Below are 22,092 nucleotides of genomic sequence, written 5' to 3'. Positions count from 1 at the left end.
CCCCAGAGATGAAAGGAAAAATGTTTTGTGTATTTGAAAACCATTTTCCCAATCCATCCTGAAGAATGACTTGTGGCAGGCCTCGACACTGTTCCATACACTTCAGTCTGTGTGTCACTGTTGCTGTGATGAGGCATGGGATGGCTCTAGGTGTTTGGGTGTTTTGTTTTGTTTCATCAGAAATATTCATGTTTGAAAGTATTTTGAATAATCAAGTCCTGCTAACTTCCCACAGGCTTGAGTTATTTTAAAATTTATTTTATTATTCTCCCTATGGCTCCTGTACAAAGGGGATTCTCGAGTCCATTCCAGGTGCACCCTGGCTGCCCCACTTCACCCTGCCAGAGTTGGTGGTAGGGAAATACTCATCAGATGTGTTCTGGTTTCACCTCTGTTGCTGTGTCTTGACAAAAAAGGGAACTTAGCAGTGCAAGGTTCTGTCTTACTTAGCTCACATTTCCAGATTATAGTCTATCACTGGGGGAAAGTCTAGACAGCAAGAGCTTGAGGTACTTACTAGCATCACACTCACAGCCAGGAGCAGAGAGAGCGAATGCACATGTACTCGCTTTCTCCACTTAGAGACAGCCTGGGACCCAAACCTAGAGAATGGAGCCACTCACAGTGGGCTGGGTCTTCCCGCAGGCCAACCCCATTTAGACAAACTCTCAAAGAGACTCATTCCAAGGTGATTCTAGACTGAGTCAGACTGAGAGCTAAAGCTATTCTAGAGTCCTTTCACCAAAATAATCTGGAAATGCTCTCATTTTATTATCTAGAAGGGACTGGCTATCCATAGGATTGTTTATTTCTGAAGAGATGTGAACATTTGCCCTTCCATTTGGTTAAAATATATCATTTCCCATTCTATTGGCATTTGAAGCCACACACTCATCACATGAATAATTGCTTTTGAAAACAAGAGCATACATTGTACAGGCTAAATGAATGCATGTATAGAGACTAGGTAATCTAGTCTCAAAGGACTTCCTGACACTATTTAACAAGCACTTGCTAGGAATGTAATGTATACCACATCTCTCAAGAGACACATTATCTTCTGTAAACAGGGTCATTCTATGTTACCATCTTCATCTTTCTATTGTGGATTTAGAAAACCAAACACAGGGGTGGTTTGCTTATTAGTCACAGTGCTAGCCAGAGTCAGGAATGGTGTGTAAACTTTGGCAGGCTGACACTAGCCCTTAGGTCTCAATGACGGTTTTGTGTTGCCCTTTGTGGCCACAAAGGCTATCTTTTATCGAAACCCTACCTTTGGTCTCAATGGAGCCTTGGTATAATCAAATACAGCAATTTGTGATTTCCTCACTGGTGTATTTATTTACTTAATCATGCTATTTAAAGGTATGTATTCACAGTATAAAAATTATAGAAGGGACCCAAATGCCCATCACCAGAGGAAAAGGTAAACAAAGTATAGACATGGAAATTTAATGGAAAATTATTCAGCATTAACAAAGAAGAAAATTATGACATGTGTTACAACCTGAGTGAACTTTGAGGGCATTATATTAAGTGAAATATTATGCATTCTGCTCAGTTATTGGAGTACTCTGTGTCCTAGAGACGGGCAGGAGGAGAATTGAGTGAAGTGTGGGACCTAGGTTTCATTGCTTCATGGTATAGAATCTCACTGGAGGAAGATGAAAATGCTCTGGGGGATGGATGATGGTGGCACAATCTTATTGGCTTTACTATCCCAGAAAAAGAGCATGAAAATGGGTTAAAATCTATTCTAATTGGATTTCTGTTGCTGTAATAAAACACCATGGCCAAAGCATCTTGGGTAAGGAAAGAGGTTATTTCATGCAATCTCATGGAGACTTTTTCTCAATTGCGGCTCCTCTCTATATATTGTGTCAAGCTGACAAAAAAATCAAGATAAAATCGTAAATATATATATATAATATATATATATTATATATATATATATATTCACACACATAAGGAATACACATCCATTTATTTTCACATCCAACCTTAGGTTCTAATTTATTCAATTGTCTTCTCTTCATTAGTGGACTTCGGAGTGAGTGCCCAGCTTGACCGAACGGTGGGCAGGAGGAACACATTCATTGGGACCCCCTACTGGATGGCACCAGAAGTCATTGCCTGTGATGAGAACCCGGATGCCACGTATGATTTCAAGGTATGGCTTCTTCATTGTGTTGTGAATCCATGTCTGACCCCTTGTTCTCAATTTTGCAAGGGACAATTCTCAGAGGCATTTGTGTTTGTGATTTATGTGACACAAAGAGAACTGAAAAACATTATTTGGATCTAAGGCATCAAATAAGAATTGCTTAGTGAATTCACCCATGATATTTGGTTGCCCATTTAAAAATGATATTGAATTTTTTTGCCTTTAAATTTACTCTTCTATCTTATTCTTGGGAAATAGATAAGGTTTATGTTTTGGGTTATAGTTTAGTTTTGGCAAAGTATATGTTCTTATTACCCTTTTGCATCTACTAATTCTTTTGGTTCATTTTTTACTGATACATAAAAGCATTCCAACTCTACATATGAAAGGAGTTCTATGTAATACTTTTATATGTGCCCACATACACAATGTTTAAATCAGGATAAACATATTTATCTGTTAAAACATCATATTTTCAAGGTAAAAAGTGTCAGAGGGCCTGAAGTGATAGCTCAGTTGGTAATTACAGTACCTGCCTCGAAAGCATAAAGACCCGAGTCAGTCTTCCAGAGCCACATGAAAAGCCAGTCATGGTTGATCCAGGTTTGTAATCCCAGCTCTGGGGAGGATCCTGGGCCTCACAGGCCAGCCAGCCTAGCCTTCCTGGCAATTTCCAAGCCAGTGACTGACCCTGTTGCAAGAATCAAGGCTACTGAAAAAATGATACCTAAGATTGACCTGACCTCTCCATGCACAGCACACAGGTGTAGGCATACATACACCTACACACTTATGCTCCCTCACAGACGTTTGAGAACCCTTCTAGCTTTTTGAAGTGGGCAGCACTATTCTAATTACAACTAACTACTACACAATAGAACACAGAAACTTCATGCCCCTATCCATCTAGAACACAGCACGTGCTCAACCAAAATATGAATACTGGGGGCATCTTCTTGTAGTTACAAGACATCAGGATCCTCATTTCCACAGTGTTAACCTTAGATACTCTGAAGTTTTTTCTCTGGAGGAGAATGAAATGGGATGTAGATGTATGCTTTGGTTTTCTTCTAGTGGGACATGGCATTTCACAGAAATCTGATGTATCCCTTGTCTTATTGTAGACTGGAAATGTGCAACTAAGTTCAAGCCACATTCAGTAGGCTTCTCCTGGCAGCTCTCGTTTCCTCAGGCCCTCTAGCCAATAACATAACATGAGTCACAGTTCCGAGCTCCTGGAGAGCTACAGTGTCTGATGACATGGCTTTTGTATAAGATAAAAGTTAAGATAAAGTGAAACTGTGGACAACGAGAGCTAGAGCAACTACAGAGTGCTCAGGCTGTACGCTAGACAGAGACACTGTGTGGGCAAAATGCAGTACTATCTGGGATTGGTTTGGCAGTTCAAGAACTTTTCCTGAAGACTAGTGATCACCTGTCAATATCCTACAAAGGGGGAAACTGAGGGCAGGTCTTCATGGGTACAGACCCAGGTGGTCACATTTTCTGAACTTTAACTTGAACATGGGTATCCCAACTCTTTGTTCAACTCTCTGTAATCATTTGTCCCACCCTCGAAGAAGAGTCTAGTGTGTTTTTGTTGTGTTATTATATAGATTGATTATTGTTTGATTTGTCTTTAAAAAATGGCTATGTTTCAAAAAAGTAAGTTAAATCAGCATCCTGAGGACTCTTTGGAAAGAATCATCAGGGCTCTTCGTTACCACAAACTGGTCTTAGGAAACATTTGCTGGGCCTCGGTAAAAATCTTATAGTTTGCATACAAAGAGTATATTTGATGAATTTCTCTGTTAAAGCTCACTTACTTCTCCACCTTTGGTTATATTGAAATCAGGTTACAGCGATGCACACAACACAGTCTTTGAGACCCAGTATCTCTGAGCACTGATGAAATTATTCACTCTTTAGAGAAATGTAAGCTTGATGGTCTTGAAAATATAATATTCGCCTCTTTCCTTCGAAGTTTGTCCCTCTAATGACCTGACAGCAGTCTGTCTGAGAGCAGCTGCCACGTTAAAAATTAATCCCCTGCCAAAATAAATGTCATTTATTTAAACTGCTAATGATCAGCACATTTAAATAGTTCCATTTGCAAATCTGCCAGAAAATCTACTACAAAATATATATCCCAGATGAGACATGCATATTTTAATTGGCTGTAAGCAATTCTTCAAACTGTAGTTGTATGTAACAAATGTTAACTAGTCTACATCTTTGCCATAGATAATTTGAACCACTTCAAAAACATACCAGGAGAAAGCTGGAGGGGTGGCTCAGAGGTTTATTGTACTAATTGCTCTTGCTGATGATCTGATGGTTCGAATCCCAGCACTGATGTGGTAGGTCACAACCATCCAGTTCCAGGGAATCTGATGCTGTCTTCTGACCTCTAAGGGCACCATGCACGCACATGGTACACAGGCACACAGGCAACAAAATACCCAAATGCATAAAATAAATAAATCCAAGTTTTAAAATGAGGCAAATTATACCAAGAAGAACTAGAGTGTGTAGTCTTCCATCCCTGTCTTAATCTTTTAGGTGTGGGGATGGGCTGTATTATGTGCTGTGTGTTTTCTCTGTAGCATAGACAAGACCCTTGTAACTGACTTGTTTTTAAGAGAGTAACTAGAATAGCTTTTCCTTTTGGCCAACCCAAAGGTTGGAATGAAGTTTAATCTTGCACTTCTTTCTCAGACTATTGCTAAGAAATATTGTTTAGAACTGATGTGATACCAATATGTAAAAAATATTTTAAAACGCATAATTTAAAAAAAAAATAACTATCACAGAGAAAACAGGTCCAACTGTGTCAGTCATTTATACTACAGTGTGAACTTGTTCAAGGTTGTCAGGCATGTAAGTGGTTCACAAGGAAGAAAGCTCCAAGCCTAGGGTATGAACTTTGCTGTTCATCAGTCATGGGAGGAGCAGTGTGTCCGAACTGTGGGTAAAGTACACAACATAAAGCAGAAAGGAAGCCTGGAGGGGTCATAGAAGATTTATTTTGACCACTCCATGATTCTACTCTGACCAAGAAAAGATGGTGATCTTTGAAGCCTGTCTGGTACTGTATCTTACCATGTTTTCTGTTCTGTATGCCCAGGAATGTGGCTTGCCACCAGGGGGCAACTTGACAACATGCTGACTTTGAAACTCTTTAAAATCTTTATTCAGTCACTCTGTATATGCTTAACTGAGCTTGCACTGTGTGCGTGCGTGCGTGCGTGCGTGCGTGCGTGCGTGCGTGCGTGCGTGTGTGTGTGTGTGTGTGAGTGTGTGTGTGTGTGTGTGTGTGTGTGATTATCTGAGCTTTCTCTGCATAAACCATTTCATACTGGAGTCCTATGAAGCTTGAGGATTTTGTCTGCATGGGGGATAGTCCATTTGAGCCAACAGGAGTCCCAGCCTCGGCAATGGCCTCAAAATGTTGGGCTCTCACAAGATTAAATGTATGCTTCCAGGATTTCAAGGTGGTGTGTATTGAATAAAAGATACTTTGAACAGCATTGAATTCTGTAAGCTTCACCAAGAAAGCCCTGCCTTTAAAATGAAGGTGAGATGGAAAAAACCATAGTTTGGTTTTGTTATGTGATTTATCATTTTTATTATTGATTATTATTTGATTTATTTTAAGATGCTTGTGAAGACTGGTACAAGTTTCTATTTTCCCATTTCCCTTTTTAAGGATTTCTTTTTAATGATGTGTTTGCACGGGTATGTGGGTATGTGCACATAATTGCACATGCCCTTGGAGGACAGAAGACACTGTCAAATCCCTTGGAGCTAGAGTTACAGGTGGTTGTGAGCTGCCTAATGTGGGTGCTGAGAACTGAACCCAGGTCTTCTAAAGAGCAGTTCATACACATAAACAATGGGTCTACTGAGCCATCTCTCCAGGCCCAGAAGTTTCTTATGAAAGTGAAAGTCATTGACTGTCCTTAGGGGCTCTGTGGGGAAGGACTCTGTAGAGATGGAGCTTCAGTGCAGTCTGGGTTCGTGTGGAATCTGATGTGTTCAGGGAGGAACTCACAGAATGAGAGGAGGGGAGCCTGCATTGCATTTGCCTGGTGTGCTGGCTTTCCTCCTGGGGGCCCTTCCTTTCTTGTTTTCAGAAATTCTGTCAAAACACTTCAAACGAAAGGAAAGGTTTCATTCCCTGGTAAGTATGCAGGGCAATAATGAAAGTTTTCCCATTTAATAATAAGCATTCAAAAGATTTAAAATTAATAAAGCTGTTCAAAATTCCTAGGCTGGTTAAACTGGTACTTTTAAAACTTACTGTGAATTGTATTTCAGTGGGATGGCATCTGACAGGCATTATATAGTCCTGAGTATTGCCTTAACAGAGATACCCACTAAAGAAAGTTCTGAGTGGCCGAGCCCATAACCATTGGAATCTGACAGAGTAAAGACCTAATTCTCTATGCAGCGGAATACGATGCACCACTCGAGCAATGAGGCATTAGAGTAGCATGTATTTAGTACTCAAATGTGAGTACCAAAACATCTTCCTCTTTACCATAGTCTCACTCCCGCTCACACACACACACTCACACACACACACACACACACACACACACACACACACACACACACACACGTGTATATATATATATATTACCACAGATGTACATGCATATACATGATAGGGGGCAGTCTGCAAATAGCCTGGAAATGGTTTGAGTGCTTGGCCTCCAAGCACTTAGATGATGCAATCTTAATTCTTGTTTTGTGTGTCTTTCTGTCCTGTTTTGATGTTTTTGCATCAACGGAATTTTCTCTTATCATTAAGCTAGTGAGATGATAAAAGCCCTAGAAAATACCTTGTCCTCCACACCCCATGCCTAGCGGGTCCCTTCCTTTGGGCCTAATTTTTGCTGACACTGTGTGTCATCCACCTATACTGTATTAAGAGACTTGTACCACATAAGTGGCAGATCTGCAGGTGCAGATGTTTCCTCTGGTTGCCAGGGAATCGCCCAGCTCCTTCAGCATCCCAGGTGCAGATTTTATTCAGGCAGGGTGGAAATGTTCCTTTGAACAAGGGAGTCAGCCGGAAATCAGGTGAGCAGCTGTATAGTGGGAGAATCACTTGATGGCAGGTGCCACAGAGAACACAATACATAGGTTGCCACCAAGTGAGACAATTCCACTTGTAGACATGTCCTGGTCCCTGTGTGCTGAGCTCCAAACAGGGGTCCTTCCAAATTCACTCAGACAAAAGGCAACAATACAGACACCATGTAGGGCCACCAGGTAGGATTGTCACAGCAGTTCCAGCTGGTCTACTTCCTTCAGGCACAACACTGATCCATGGATAATAAATCTTCTGACAGTTTCCCTATGCCAAATATCAACTGTAGGTAGGCAGGGATGAGGGTGTCTGAGTTTCCTTTGTTTTCTCTGTGAAATGGGATTATCAAAAACGGCAGCTGCCTGGCCATCTTCCCTGACCCTTCCCTCAGTTCTGTCTGGTGTACAGGATACGGAATGTAAATGAGGCAGACAAGACCAGAATAAAGCAGCCTGTGCCTCTTACCTTACATCACCTCCAGGGAGCTACTTAACTTTCCTGGGCCTGTATAAAATGTGAATACTCAATTATGTATCACAAGGTTGCAAAACCACTTTATGGTGACATTATAACACACACACACACACACACACACACACACATACACACACACACACACACACACACACACACACACACACACACACACACACACGATTTTCCCATCACTGGAATATTTTTCAAAGAACAGACAAACCACAAGTATGTTTCATGTCTGTGAAGCATTGCAGAACCCTGCTTGTTGTACTCATTACTCAGCTATTGTCTGTCTGTCTGTCTGTAATACCACACTATGGTATTACCACCTTATGATATTTACATAGTGTCTGGCATGTGTTATAGGATAGCTTTGTGTTCACCTGTCTCACGAAAGTCTGATTTTTGTGGCCATTTTTTGACCTAATGAAACAGGTAATTTCATGCAGTTCTCTGTGTGTGTTGGACATCTTCAGCTGCCTCCTGTTGAACTAGAACCCACATCTCTAAAGCTCTCATGACTAGATTAAGTTCATCTCTATAGCAACCACAGGCATGCATATGATTCTTTTTTTCCCAATTGAAATATTTATAAAAGAATAGACAAATTGCAACTATGTTTCCAAATGGAAGACTGCTTTCATGTATGTGAAGCATTGTAGAATCCAGGTGGTTGTACTCATTATCAAGCTATTGTCTGTCTGTCTAGACCACCAGGCTGTCCCTGCTTTAGGATACTTGGGCCATCCCCAGTACAGTTTGTCCACCTGATGTCTGATCAGGCTCAGCCAGTAGGGGGCCACAGAGGGAAACTGCAAAGATGCCAGAATACAGGCCACGACGTCCAGCCTGCTTCCTCTGGGCTCCCTGTTTCTGCCTGGCCTGCCTAATTATGTTACTGGGCTGTGCAGTTCATTGCCCTCTTACCTAGCTTGGGTATACTGACAGAACTTCCAGCTGACAATAATTGACTCCAAAAGTCTATCTGGTGCTTGTTTGTGCACTGTGCCATGTTGGAGCATATCAACTTACTAAATTCTTCTATAATCCCCACATGCTGTGCATTCCCTTCACATTGTGGTTGAGGAAATGGTCTCCAGGCTCTTACTACCTTGGTCTTGTCACCAAGTTACTGCTGTGTCAGAGCTCAAAGTCAGAGCTAGGTCCATGGCTGCAGTAGTGTAGTCTAACTACACCATTCTCCTTGAATGGCAGTTTTAGTGTAGTGATGCTGTCTTCCACTGAGCTGGGCAGCCCAGTTCAGAAAGAATGTTTTTTTTTGTTTTGTGCACGTTCCTCTGTGCCAGCTGTCCCCAGGCCTCAACCAGAAGCTGTACCTTGTGCCTGCCTTCTCAGAGGCACTAGAATTTGTCTCTGTTCTGTTTGTAAAGCACAAAGGGATGGGCTATTAATCATGCTGCCAGCCAGGCGACACAGTACCACTGAAATAATGAATTGCCCAACTCCTGCCAAAATGAGTCACACCATGGTCACAAAGGAAACTTATCTCTTCCTCACTCTCCTATCCTGTTCTTCTCTCTTCCCTGCTCATCTCCAGTGATCTGTCTTGCCAGTGGTAATGGCAGCATTTTCTCCTTTATTTAAGTTCTGAAGTGTCTTTGGGATTCACCAATTTATCTAAAGGTTAAACAAGGCCTGTCAGGGACGTTTATGGCTTCCCAACACAGGCAGTTAAGCAGAGCTTGCAAGTAGCTCCAGGTATATAGGACCAAGAATTGAAAATATAAGTATTTCCCTTTTTGGAGAATGGGACAACTCCAGTCCAAAATTGTACTGACAATAATACGAAATAAAGTCTTCAACAAGCAATAGTCATGTGACTGACCTGATCATATGATTAAACAAGGATACACAAGCTGTTTGGATGGTATGATAGGGGCTCTGATTTAAACAGGTGTTTTTAGGAGGCATCTTTTCTTTACTAACCATCCCTGCTTCCTATGGTAAAATTCCTTGATGTATTAGCAGGTGAGCCCTCCAATTTCCTCACAGTCAAATTCTTTCTCTCCATGTTTCCTCCTATTATTGCTGTGTAAATACATATGTACATATATGCATACTACATGCACATACATACACATCTATACATACATATACACATATGTATACATTCATACACATACATACATATGATCATTTGCAAATATATTTGGCTGCAATCATGCTTATTCCATCACCAGAAATCTAGAGTCATGCCATCCAGAGCTCATGTGATGAGCATGGTATCTTCACAAACTCTGCCTCCTACCTTCCTGGCATCATTCATCAGTTGGCAGATTGCCTCAGGTTGCACAATGGATGTTGCAACTCCAGACACCATGTTTTTCTTCAAGGCACTAAGAAGTTGAAAGAAACTTGCAAGACACCAACTACATTAGCTCCCTATTTGGGGAAAAGCACAAGCTGCAGGGCTTGTTTGTGTATGTCTCATTGGTCATAGCTCTTGTCACAAATCAAATTCACTGCTGGGGTGCCAGAATAAAGAATTGCAGCTTTGGGATACTCTGAAATGGAGTGTGAGTGGGGTTCAGGTTAGCCAATAAATGGTGTCTACACAACTGCAAAGAAGGAAACCATGACAACAAAACTGGCAGTCCAAGAACCCACACCCAGAAGTACAAGCGAAGAAAATCCATATGTGTGAGCTCCGTTATGCACCAGATTCTGTGCTAGGCAGCATTCCTGAAAACATGCATGCCACCGGCACCTCCTGTGCCATTGAGAAAGCTAGGCTGGGCAGCATTCTGCAAGCCGCTAAATCAGGAACATGGAATCAAATCAGGCTGTGTCTGATTTGAAAGCCTGTTCTCTCTACCACCCTACATTTCCTCTAGGAAGCTATGGCTGGCTTTGTGGCATAGGAATGGTACCTCACTGAATCTCTGCTCCTTTGTTTTGACAACATCTCAGTCACTTGTGGACAAACTAAGAATCAGGAACAATTGTTTGTGGGTTGCTGACTTAAAGATGAATACTCAAGACCTGGCATTGTGATGATAGTTAAAGAAGAAATGGCAATGGCAGTGGGAGAGCCAGCTCCATTTTCTTGTGGCATCTGATGTCTGGGGGAAGGAGATCCATGAAGACAGCAGACAGCCTGGATCATAACTCCCTGTCTATACATTTAGCACATTTATAGTAAGAGCCTGCTATGTACCAGTACCGTTCAGTTGCCAAAACAAAGACCGGTGACACAAGGCCTTATTACACCCCCTTCTTCTCTCTCTCCCTCCCCTCCCTCTTTCTCTCTCTCTCTCTTTTCCTCTCTTCTTCCTCTCTTCCTCTCTTTCTCCCTCCCTCTCTCCTTGTCCCTCCCACCCTGGTGTGTATGTGTTGAGGCAAAGGCTGGAAAGAACACAGACTGCATTAAACTAGTGGTGTGTCAATAGACAGCATGAGGGCTATCACCTGTGTGAGGGGCTGCCATAAGAAAAGGCCAGTGGTTGACACAGCAGAAGGAAGCTGCTGGGATCCAGACTTCTTAGAGTGGTGGGTGGGGAGGCCAACTTGCACATCCCCATGGATCTGCCCTCTTTGCCACCTCTCCCTCCATGGAGGGAAGTCTGAACAGAAACTCAGAGACAGAAGTGAGCCTGACTGCACTGCATTTTTTCTCCATCTAAAGCTTGGCCTGGAGCCCTCTCAGCTTGGGGCCATCATTTCTTTTCAAATGCATGAACTGTCACTCCAGCTCAAAGCTCACTGGGCCTGAAGTCCTTTTCAGTCCACCCCTGCCATGGCAGTTAGCAGCAGAGAGCCTGACTTCCTCATGCTACAGGAATGCTCTGTTCCTAGCCTATTGGGAAACTGCTAGAGGACATATCAAGGCCTGAGGACAAGGCAGTACTATCAAAACAGCACAGGGACCTTTGATGCTGACCCTCCACGTTGAGGCTCTTCTCCTTCATGCCTGCCTGACACCTCCCACACGGGGAGACTTGATGTTCTCTCATTTTCCCAAGCAGCTATCTTTTGTCTGCCAACTGTAAACCCAGGTACATGAGTGCCGTGTTCTTATCTTTGTCGTGTTACACTCCTGAGCCAACACAAGAAATATGTTGTCTGGAGCTTTGGAAGAAATCCAGAAAGAGCAGAGTCAGAGCTTAACAGTTGAAAACCTGCAGTGTTGTGTTGGCATCTCAGCCCAGTGCCTTACTGTTCCCATTCTACCTGCTCTAAGGTGATTGATTGCTCTCTGGGTGACAGGCTAGGCACCCGGTATATTCCTTTGTATATTGTAAGGGACTCTGCTCAAATACTGAACAGGCTGCCTGTCATTTACGGGCTACTGAGAAATTCATTTTTAGGGAATGACTCAGAATGTAGTCCATGGCTTCCTTCCAATTATAACCTTTCACCCCCACCTTCTTGTGCCCTTGACATTTGTTTGATGGGGTAACAAGGAAGCTTCACTTTGATCTCTATAATTTGAGTGAAGTTACTAAGTAACTTACCCATTTTGAATGGGAGAATTTTGAATAATGAGCATAAAACTCCTAAAAATCTGGGAGTGTGATGGCTAATGATATTAGAATGTAGTCCTTGAACTTGACCCACAATAGGTGTTCTCACCCATTGGCTGAGAGGAGGGAACAGCAAGCATCCTTCTGAACTCATCTCATTGGTTTCCTCCTTGTCTTGATGACATCATCTATGCCATACTTACAGATTACCACACCTGGATAGAGAAACTCGGAGATTACTTCCCATAACGCAGGAAGCACTGGCCATGGAAAACTCTGATGAGAGCATGCCAGTCAGTCCAAACATAAGAAGGCAGGGCTTAAGACCTGTCTTCCATGGCAGTTTGTAAATGAGCTAGAGAAGTTCTGGTTAGGGCTTAAGACCTGTCTTCCATGGCAGTTTGTAAATGAGCTAGAGAAGTTCTGGTTGTCTGTACTAAAATGTACACAGCACACCCCAGTCAGAATCTCCCATCCTCATCCTGTCATAGTAAAGGATATTCATTGTACATGACACACATTGAATGTGACCAATACCTGCCGAATGCGCCACCTATTCTACATAAAATCATGTACCCAAGACCGAGACAGCAATGTTTGCAACCATTTTATGTAGAATAGACATCCCAAATATCTCTCAGCAAGTGAGATCAAACTCCAGTACTCACTAGAATACTACTAAATGACAAACAGTCATGAAATATCAAAAGGTGATACAAGGAGGACCTTCAAGAATACCACCACGAGTAGAAAAAAAACACAGATGCAAAAGGCCACCTACTGTTTTATTCCTTTTCTATAAAATTTGGCAGCTGTAATCTACAGTGGCAGAGAGCAGATGGGTCAGTTACCTAGAAAGTGGGAAGAAAGATAGGGAAGAGGGGAAACCTGCAAAGGGAGGGAGAGTGCCATCTTCTGGAGGTGATGTTTGCTGCCTTGGCTGTGATGGTGGAGTCGCAGGAGTGTCACACCTTATCAAATGGTACACTTCATACATGTGCAGTTTCACTATGTAACAGCTGTAGCTCAATAAAAACGTTAAATGAAAGAAACTGTATATGGGACAGGAGAGTAGACAGGGGGGAATATTTGGGAGAAGGGAGGGGACTAAAGAGAGTATGGAAGTGAGGGAGAGGGGAATGGAATTGAAGAGAGATAAGAGGCAGATGCAATAGTATCATGAAACCCATTATTTTATACAAGTTAAAAAAGATTGAAAACAGCAAAATTTCATATGGTTCCACTCCCATATAAATCTCAGTAATAAATTAAATTTTTAAAACCTTATATATTTTTCATGCATTTATTGGAAACATACCATATGCCAGGCACCATGGAAAATATGTGCAATGAAAAACAAGTGTGACTCCTCTGGCTCTGCAGCTGGATGGGAGAAATAGGCTTGTAAGCAGACAATGGATTGACTTCCCCAAAGGCAGTGCTGAAGTAATTACCAGGTTTAACCAAATTGTCCTCTGTTGATTGAATTTATGTGTGTATCTGTGCTTTCTTGTCTTACAGAGTGACTTGTGGTCTTTGGGAATCACCGCCATTGAGATGGCAGAAGGTGCACCCCGTAAGTTCCTTCCCTGGGTAAAATCGGTTGCTGATGGGTTCTACAGGTCCTTCAGGCTCCTTGCCAGGGCTGCCGTTGGTCCACTTCTGCTGCACTTAGTGTGGCATGGGTCTGATGTGGCATATTTAGAAGGCAGAGTCATCTTAAATCAACCAGGAATCTGTTCATTTCAGAGCCGTGTACAGATCTGTGTTTTTCTAGAAAAGAAGAAAGAAAACTTTGGGGAGTCTTTTTGTCTTATCCACCTACTGTGTGGCTCATTCTTGAGGCATCCTGCCTCACATAGAACTTGGAACAACCACAAACAATGTCAACTCCTATGCACAAAACTCCAAAGCTGAATTCCCAGTGCAGCTTTCACAAATACCTGAATCAGAGGCAGCCCCTCCTCTGAAAATATTAGTATTTAAGGTGAAAGCTATCCCTGCCATTATAGAAGCAGTGTCCCAGATGATTGACATCCTGAGAACCTCCCTAGTCCCCTGGGACTGAGTGCTAGCACCATAGAAGACCTCTGATAGCTGTTGTGATGAATGGCGGGGAGGACTGAGACTGTACCTCCCAGACATCCCTGAAGGTCCCCCTTTCCAGAAAGGGTTCACTTTGCAGGCAACTGTGGTTCAAGCAACATGCTGACACCTGGCCCACCCTGCCTGACCCACCTTCCCTCCTGCACCCTGTGCTGGAATTGCGTAACAATGGCATGGCTCTCCCCTGGCTCCTTCTCTATCTCCCTTACAGAGGAATTTGCCCCCACACCGTCACACCTTCTCATCCATTTCTCACAGGACCAGGACTGAAAAGGCCTGCAAAGACCTTCATGACGGTTCATTCTTAGACTCAGGACTTGTGAAGTCGTCACTGCCTTCTTATTTTTCTTAAGTTCCTTGAATCCATGTGCGGCATGATTGACTTGGAGTTTGTTGACAAAATTTCCTTTGTTCACAATGACATTTGTGAGTCAGAAAAATTCGGATACCACACTTTTATAAAACTGTGTTATCATCCTGAGTGGTAGACAAGACTAAAAATAAACTCTGCCCACAGAATCTCCTGGCATTGAGGAAGCATATATTCTCAATCTTGGTACCAAAAAAAAAAAAAAAAAAAAAAGTATTCTCACTGTTAGAGAGCAAGCAATAAGATATGTGGATTGAAATAAGAATATAGCGTGTGTTCATGACTACATCATGTTTATAAGCTGACTTCACCTCCTAGTCATTCTGGGGCTGGAGGACCTAAAAAATCAAGGCACGCCGTGCAATCTGAAAGCTCCTAGAGACATTTGGTGTTCTGGCAAGGTACCAAAGAGCCTAGAAATGTACATAGATAGCAGTGTTTGTGTGAGCCTCAATGGGGAGACAGCGCTGTGGGTGTTTAAATGCCTCTTAGATTGTGGCTTAGGCTTTTGTTAAAGAAAATTACTTAAGCCACCCCCAATCATAGCTGTCATCTACTGCTGTTCATTTTGTATGGCAGGTGGCTACCTACAGCAGAGATGGCTAGTTGTCAGCCCTTTAGCTTAGTTTCCATATCACATGAAGGCATGGTCCCTAGGAATGTTAGTATCTGTTTAAAACGTATATTTTATGAGATTCATCTAATTAGACACCAGCTCTTTGAAATGTTTGCCAAGCAGAAGCATTTGGGTCTTCTGACCCGTTACTCGAAAGCGCCTTATAGACACATGCACACTTGTGCAGCATTTTCTGCACAGCCAGGATGCTAGTCTGTGTTTGGCCTCTGACTGGCTGTGGTTCTTGTTTTCGGTCTCCCACAGCCCTCTGTGACATGCATCCCATGAGAGCCCTCTTCCTTATACCCCGGAACCCAGCGCCTCGCCTCAAGTCTAAGAAGTGGTGAGTTTGTCCCTCGGTGTTTTTGCAGACCTGAGAGTGAAGAGAGTGAAGTTTTCCTGTCATCTTTCATTTGTCTTTCGTGTGTGTGTGTGTGTGTGTGTGTGTGTGTGTGTGTGTGTGTGTGTGTGTGTGTACATGTGTCTGCAGATGTACATTTATGTGCTTGAGTGTTGAGGCCATGGGGTTGACCTCAGTTATCTTTCACAGTTGTTTTTCTACTGTGTTTCATTCAACCTGAGGGTCACCAATTTGTCTAGGCAGGTTGCCCAGTGAGCCCCAGCAACCCCCCTGCCTCAGTTTCCATAGAGCTGAGATTACAGGCACATGCTACCACACCTGGCTTTCTAGGTGAGTGCTGAGTATCTGAACTCAGGTCCTTGTGCTTGCATGATAAGCACTGTACTGAGTAAGTCATTTGCCCAGCCTCTTTTTTTGAATTACCTCAGATCCCACCCTGGGTCCTTCTGGCTAGGCTAAAAGAATGCATACCACAGCTTGTAGGTGACATTCTGTATGCTACCATTCATCTTGGACTGGCAGCTTTGTTACCTGCTGTCTGTACAGCAAGTTGTTAGCCCTATCCTCAAGGAAAAGAGCTATTAGCCAAAATGGAGCCCAAGTAAGGGCATGAAAACACCGTGATTTATGCCTACAGTGTGTTTTCCTGACTCTGTGGAATATTTCATCAGAGATGGTGATGATTTAGAGTCAACCCATTAGATTGGCTGGCTTCTATTGCTCAAGACAGTGGTTCCCTGTGCACCCACACAGACCTGCTAATGGTTCATGTGATATCTCTTACATGGGAGATTGTGGTTCTTTGTTGTTGTTTTGTTTTGTTTTGTTTTGTCCCTTTCTCTTTATGACAGGGCAAGCTAGCTTCCTATTTTGGGGAGAGCAATATAACCTTTGTTCTTAATAAGCTTACCCTGAAAAAAAGGTGACTTGTTCTAAAGAGAGCTACTACATGTATGCTGTCATGAGGAGGCGTGATGGGAATGTGAATGATGAATGGCCAACTGAGGTTTGGGAGCGGGTCCTCAGGTTATGCTATGTGTTGTCTGTCACTTTCCTGTGTAGTTATGCAGTGTATTTATGTCTTGTTATTCTGTAACAAAGATCCGATGCTTCCACTCCCCTGCTACAAAAGTGGCCTGGCCTCCTGATACATTCTTATATCTCTGGTTCCTCTTGCATTGGAGTTAATCCCTGCCCACCTGTGACCTCTTGCTTTTTTTCCCTAGACATAAGTCCTGGGCAGTTCAACTAAAAAGAAACAAGTCATTTGTCCCTTTTCCAAGGACTTAAGGCCCAGGCCCTTGACTAGCATTCTCCTGCTTCCCACCCACAGTCACACACCCACCACACAGAGCAAGCTTAATTAGTACCAATCAGCTGGTAATGACATAGCAACCCTGGCTAAACAGAGGAAAGGCTCACTACACAGGGAGAGGAAGGAAACAGAAAGTCACAAGCAATGACAGTCTCTAAGTTGCCAGACCTGCAAGGGGAGTGTGAGTTGCTATTGGTAACAGGAGGCAAAGCTTCCCTGCTCTCCTTCCTCTCAGAGGGTCACTGTGGTACCAGCGCTTCTCTCCCCAGCAACAGCCTTTCATTGGGCACCGCATAGCATGTGTGACAGAGCACAGGGGCCCTTCCTCCATCTTCTGAAATTTCTTCTCTCCCCTCCCTGGATCCGACTCCTGGAGAGGGAAGCCAGCTCAGTTCCCTCCCCTGGAAGCAATAGTGACATTGCAGAGCCTGATGCCTGCCAGATTTCTGCTTGGAATGTGCCAAGATCCCTGGGACAGCCTGCTGTATGCCATGGGTCTTACTTCCTGTCTCCTGTCGATGAGTCTCCTCTTCTCCCTTCACTGTTCTGGTGAGGTATTTTGAGCTCTTCCACAGAGGAACTAGCAGGCCATCGGCAGGCATGTCACCTAAGGGGCTGCATTAGTCACTTTATCATTTCTGCAACAAAACACCTGACAAAGCTCACAATTAAAGAAGGGACACAGTCCATCCTGGCAGTAGGGGTGTGAAGCAGTTGTCACACTGTGTCCACAATCAAGAGACAGAGAGGGATGGATGCTGATATTTAGCTGTGTTCCTCCTCCTTCCCTTTTATGCAGACTGAGACCCCAGTCCATACACGGCACTGCCCACATTCACGATGGATCTTCCCTCCTATTGAGCCTATCATCTGGCCACACCCTTTCTACCACACTCAGATGTGTGTCTCCCGAGTGATTCCAAGTCTCATCAAGTTGGCCATGAAGATGAACCATCACAAGTCCACCCTTTGTCAACTCGACACTCAAACATAACACTTTAAACTATAAAATTCCACCCCTGGGCCTCAAACATTCATGATCATCTCATGATGCAAAGAGTATTTAGTTTACCTATGAGTGCCCCCAAATCTTAACACTTCAAAATCCAATTGCTCAACAGCCCAAAGGCTTGTGTGAAACCAAGACAGCCTCTTACTTGTCAAAACCTGTAAAATTAAAAAAAACAACAAGTCACATCTTTCCGATTTGCAACAGCACAAAGTAACCATTTTCATCCCAAGTGGGAAGGAATATGGGCACAGAAAGGAAAGACAGGACAAAAACTGGGTCTGTACCTAGCGAGGGAAACACAATCCTGCACTTCTATTTCAAGCATCTCAGGCTCCTGGTAGTGTCATCTTGTCTCCCCCAGGCCTGGGCTCTCCTGTTCTGCCTCCAGCACACACAGCCTCTCTTAGAATGGCTCCACTGCATGCCTGCCCCCCTCCTCGGTGGACATCCCATGATCCTGGCTCTCTAATGTCCTAAGTGAGGCTTCACTTCCCAGCCCTCTGCTGTGGATCACAGGGCTTCCTTGAAGGGCATCTAACTCTGCTACTCACTGCCTGACCTCAGCAGTGTTTACAAGTCCTCACTGTCTACAGTGAGCTGGGTCCTCACATATCAATCATTAACCAAGAAAATGCCCCCACAGATTTGCCTACAGGCCAATCTGATAGAGGCTTTTTCTCCATTGAAGACAGCTGTTCTCAAATGACCCTGGTTTGTGTCAAGCTGACAAAAAAAGTGGCCAGTACACACCCTACCCCTAACACCACCCCTAACCCCCATAATTTTTCACAGCTCCCTGCCTGCTGTCAGGCACTTTCATTTTAAGAAAGGACAAAGGTGTGTGTGTGTGTGTGTGTACACGTGTGTACACATGCTCACTTGCACACGCACAATTCGTGTCTGGTTTTGTGTGTGTGAGTGTGTGTGTGTGTTTCAAATAAAATATAATGATATTAAGTAGATGCCACAAAATTGGAAATAAATTGAATTTGCTAGTTTGTATTGTAATTGCACACTTCATCAAAATTGAAACCCAAACTGGAGCACAAGCTTTCGAAATTAACATTTCTGTTCAGTTTTCCCAAACCAAATGTATCTAGAGCAATTCCCTTAATGGACCTTGGGCAGTAACATGCTACACACCATTTTCATTAGCAATGAATGGACTGGGCCACCTGGTGATTCCTTAGCCAACTTGGTGGAGCAGATGGGTTCTGTGATGTTCCCACCATGATAAAGTCGTCCTTCAAACATCTCCCTGTCAGTGAACAGTGCTCCCCGTGCCCATTTTATTCAACAGAATTGGGGAGTAGGGGTAAACAATGTCTCATTTCTGTGTTGCAATCCTTAGGAAGGAATTTTCTCATCCTTGAGTCCAGTGATGATCAGACAGTGGTCAAATGTCCCTGCAGTGTGCCAGTGCTAATTACCAGAGGCATTTTAAAGGAATTAACTTACTTTATCACTACAGTAGTATTTTGAGATGAGTTCTGGGGACATTTGTATTTGCAGCCAGGGAAATGGGAGCAGAAAAGATAAGCCATTTGTCCTGAGCCATACAGCAAGTGATAAAGCCCAAGGCAGTGAGAACTATCACAGGGCCAAAATTGCCCATGTGGATGTGCAATGGCTAATGTAAGCATCTTCAGAGAATAACCAGGGTGACCGTTGAACCTCAGACTGGGAGCATCAAGCGCTGGCATTCCCTGTCTATCCATCACTCCTGAGTATCAATCCTTCACATTCACCACTCCATCCAACTCTTGGCAAGGCTGTATTGCTAACCTTCCTAGAAGTTGTTATCTTTTTAAGTTATTATTCTGAGAGACAAAGCTAAGTTACCAGCAGTACCATAAATTTACTTTGAACCCATTGAAACACCCAGTGAGCAGGTACTCAATACCTGTGAAGTACTTTCACTTGTAATTGAATGTGTACTTAAATATATTGATTCTTTGGTCACACTAACTTAGAAAATAAGGGACCCCTTCTTTGAAGATGTGGGTGTTTAGTTTTGGTTTTATTTTGTGGAGACAGGGTCCCGCCATGTGGTTAGTCCAGGTTGCCCTTGGATGCACTATAAAACTTATAGCCTCAAACTCATGGTGATCCTCCTGCCTCAGCCTTCCAAGTTGCTGGGATTATGGGAATGTACCAACATACTAGGCTTGAGGATATTTTCAGTGAGCAACATTTTCTCTTCAAATGATGCCTGTGAAGAAGCGTAGGCACACTGCCAGCTTTACAGAGCTCTGTGTCCAGTCTCTCTGTCCTTTGACTGCCAGGCCATTCTCTCTGAGGTCCTCCTTCCCTGCAGCAGAGTTCTATAAAGAGAATTCTCATGGCTGGTTCTTTTAATGGAACACTGCTTACACATAGTTCTGCCTGGAGAGCAGGAGGCTTTCCTGGCTTTTTCTGGTTGTTTTGTTTCAGATGTCAGTGTCAGAGAAAGGAATGCACAGTCTATTGAGGTCTGGATCTCATTTTTCAAATTGGATGTGATTGCTTTTATTTATCACCCTCTAATTAATAGCGGAGCACTTTACAATAAAAAACAAGCACTTCTTCCTAGCTGCCAGTGAGTGAGAGAATGACTGTTTCATTCCTTGTGAATATTTAATAGCTCTCTGTCGTGAAGTCGCTTTTGTTTTCATCGTTTTGATGGTGATTTTCCTACCTAGAGCAGCCCTCTGAGCTGCATGCCAGGCTTGCTGATGTGTTTTGAGGTTAGTGTTATAGTTTCCAGTTTATTCCTTAGATGATGAGTCTTTGTTTCAGTGTTTTTTTTATTGATCTTGGAAAGAAAACCATACAATCTCTCTCTCTCTCTCTCTCTCTCTCTCTCTCTCTCTCTCTCTCTGTCTGTCTTCTCTGTCTGTCTCTCTGTCTCTCTGTCTCTCTCTCTCTCTCTGTCTTCTCTGTCTGTCTCTCTGTCTCTCTGTATCTCTCTCTCTCTCTCTCTCTCTCTCTCTCTCTCTGTGTGTGTGTGTGTGTGTGTGTGTGTGTGTGTGTGTGTGTGTGTGTGTGTGTGTGTGTTGTGTGTTGTGTGTAGGTAGTATATGTATGTGGACAGGGGCATATGCACATTTGTACACACACATATTTGGAAGCCAAAAGGCAGTGTCAGGTAATTACCTCAATCACTTTCCATCTGGCATTTTGAGACTTTCTGACCCAGAACCTGAACTTGCTAATAGGCTAGACTAGCTGGCCAGTAAGCTCTGAGGATCCGCCTGTCCTGTCCCCCATTCCCAGCACAGGGGTTATAGGTGCACACTGACTGCTAGCTATGCACAGGAATGCTAGAGGTCCAAACTTGATTCCGTGCTTAAACAGCAAGTTCTAGACCCACTGAGCCATGAGTCCCCAGACCTCCCTTTCTGTCTCTCACCAGCACAGACTGGAACACAGCCAGACACTGTTATGTGTGTCTGGCCATGCACTCATTCACTGAATACGTAGAGCAGGTAGTGTGCTCATAATATGACAATGACTTGGGCATTTCCTGACCCCTCTGAACACTTCCAGTAAGGAAGACACAAAGAATGGTCTGGAAGACATCACAAGCAGGCACATAGTTCTGTTGTCACCATTTCTAGTCCATGATATAGCCAACTGTATTTCATCTGCGAGAGAGCCAGTGGCTAAGGATGCTACATTGCTTATAGACATGTGCAAGAAACTTTCAAAGCTCATACATAGTTCAGAAGTGTAGGAAGAAAATTTATTATTTGAAAAACATGGAATAAGGTAAGAAGTTGCTTTGATGTGGGCAGAAGCAGAGAGTATCCTATACATACTCTCTCTGGCATTGTTTTCTATACATATTTAATACATATTAAACATTTATTTATTGTGTGTGTGTGTGTGTGTGTGTGTGTGTGTGTGTGTGTGTGTGTGACTTTCAGGAGTTGGCTCTCTTCTTGCACACTGCTGATGCAGGATCTCTGCTGGTGCTTCTGTCTCGATATCGCTCCAGAAGAGTTAGACCCTCAGCTTCGGGAGACATCCTTAAGCCTCCACCCCCCACATCCCCCCTTACTCTAGGACTAGGATACCAGCTGCTCCCCATCCATCAGGCTTTCCCTG

The 22,092-nt window shown here is 43.4% G+C and overlaps 1 protein-coding gene across 3 annotated transcripts in view; it reads left to right on the top strand.

Annotated features, from left to right (window-relative positions):
• Tnik (TRAF2 and NCK interacting kinase) overlaps positions 1 to 22,092 on the top strand; it is a 399,852-nt gene that overhangs the window by 273,926 nt on the left and 103,834 nt on the right. For all 3 annotated transcript variants that reach the window (XM_035451031.1, XM_035451029.1, XM_027392076.2), the window contains exons 7-9: positions 2,040 to 2,170; positions 13,745 to 13,799; positions 15,580 to 15,658. In XM_035451031.1, the coding sequence (XP_035306922.1) occupies positions 2,040 to 2,170; positions 13,745 to 13,799; positions 15,580 to 15,658 (265 nt within the window). The remainder of the gene's footprint in view (positions 1 to 2,039; positions 2,171 to 13,744; positions 13,800 to 15,579; positions 15,659 to 22,092) is intronic.

The sequence above is a fragment of the Cricetulus griseus genome (genome assembly GCF_003668045.3).
Source record: "Cricetulus griseus strain 17A/GY chromosome 1 unlocalized genomic scaffold, alternate assembly CriGri-PICRH-1.0 chr1_0, whole genome shotgun sequence".
NCBI lineage: Eukaryota > Metazoa > Chordata > Mammalia > Rodentia > Cricetidae > Cricetulus > Cricetulus griseus.
Note: the sequence above shows the minus strand (reverse complement) of the source record. Positions and strands in the feature narration are given on the sequence as shown.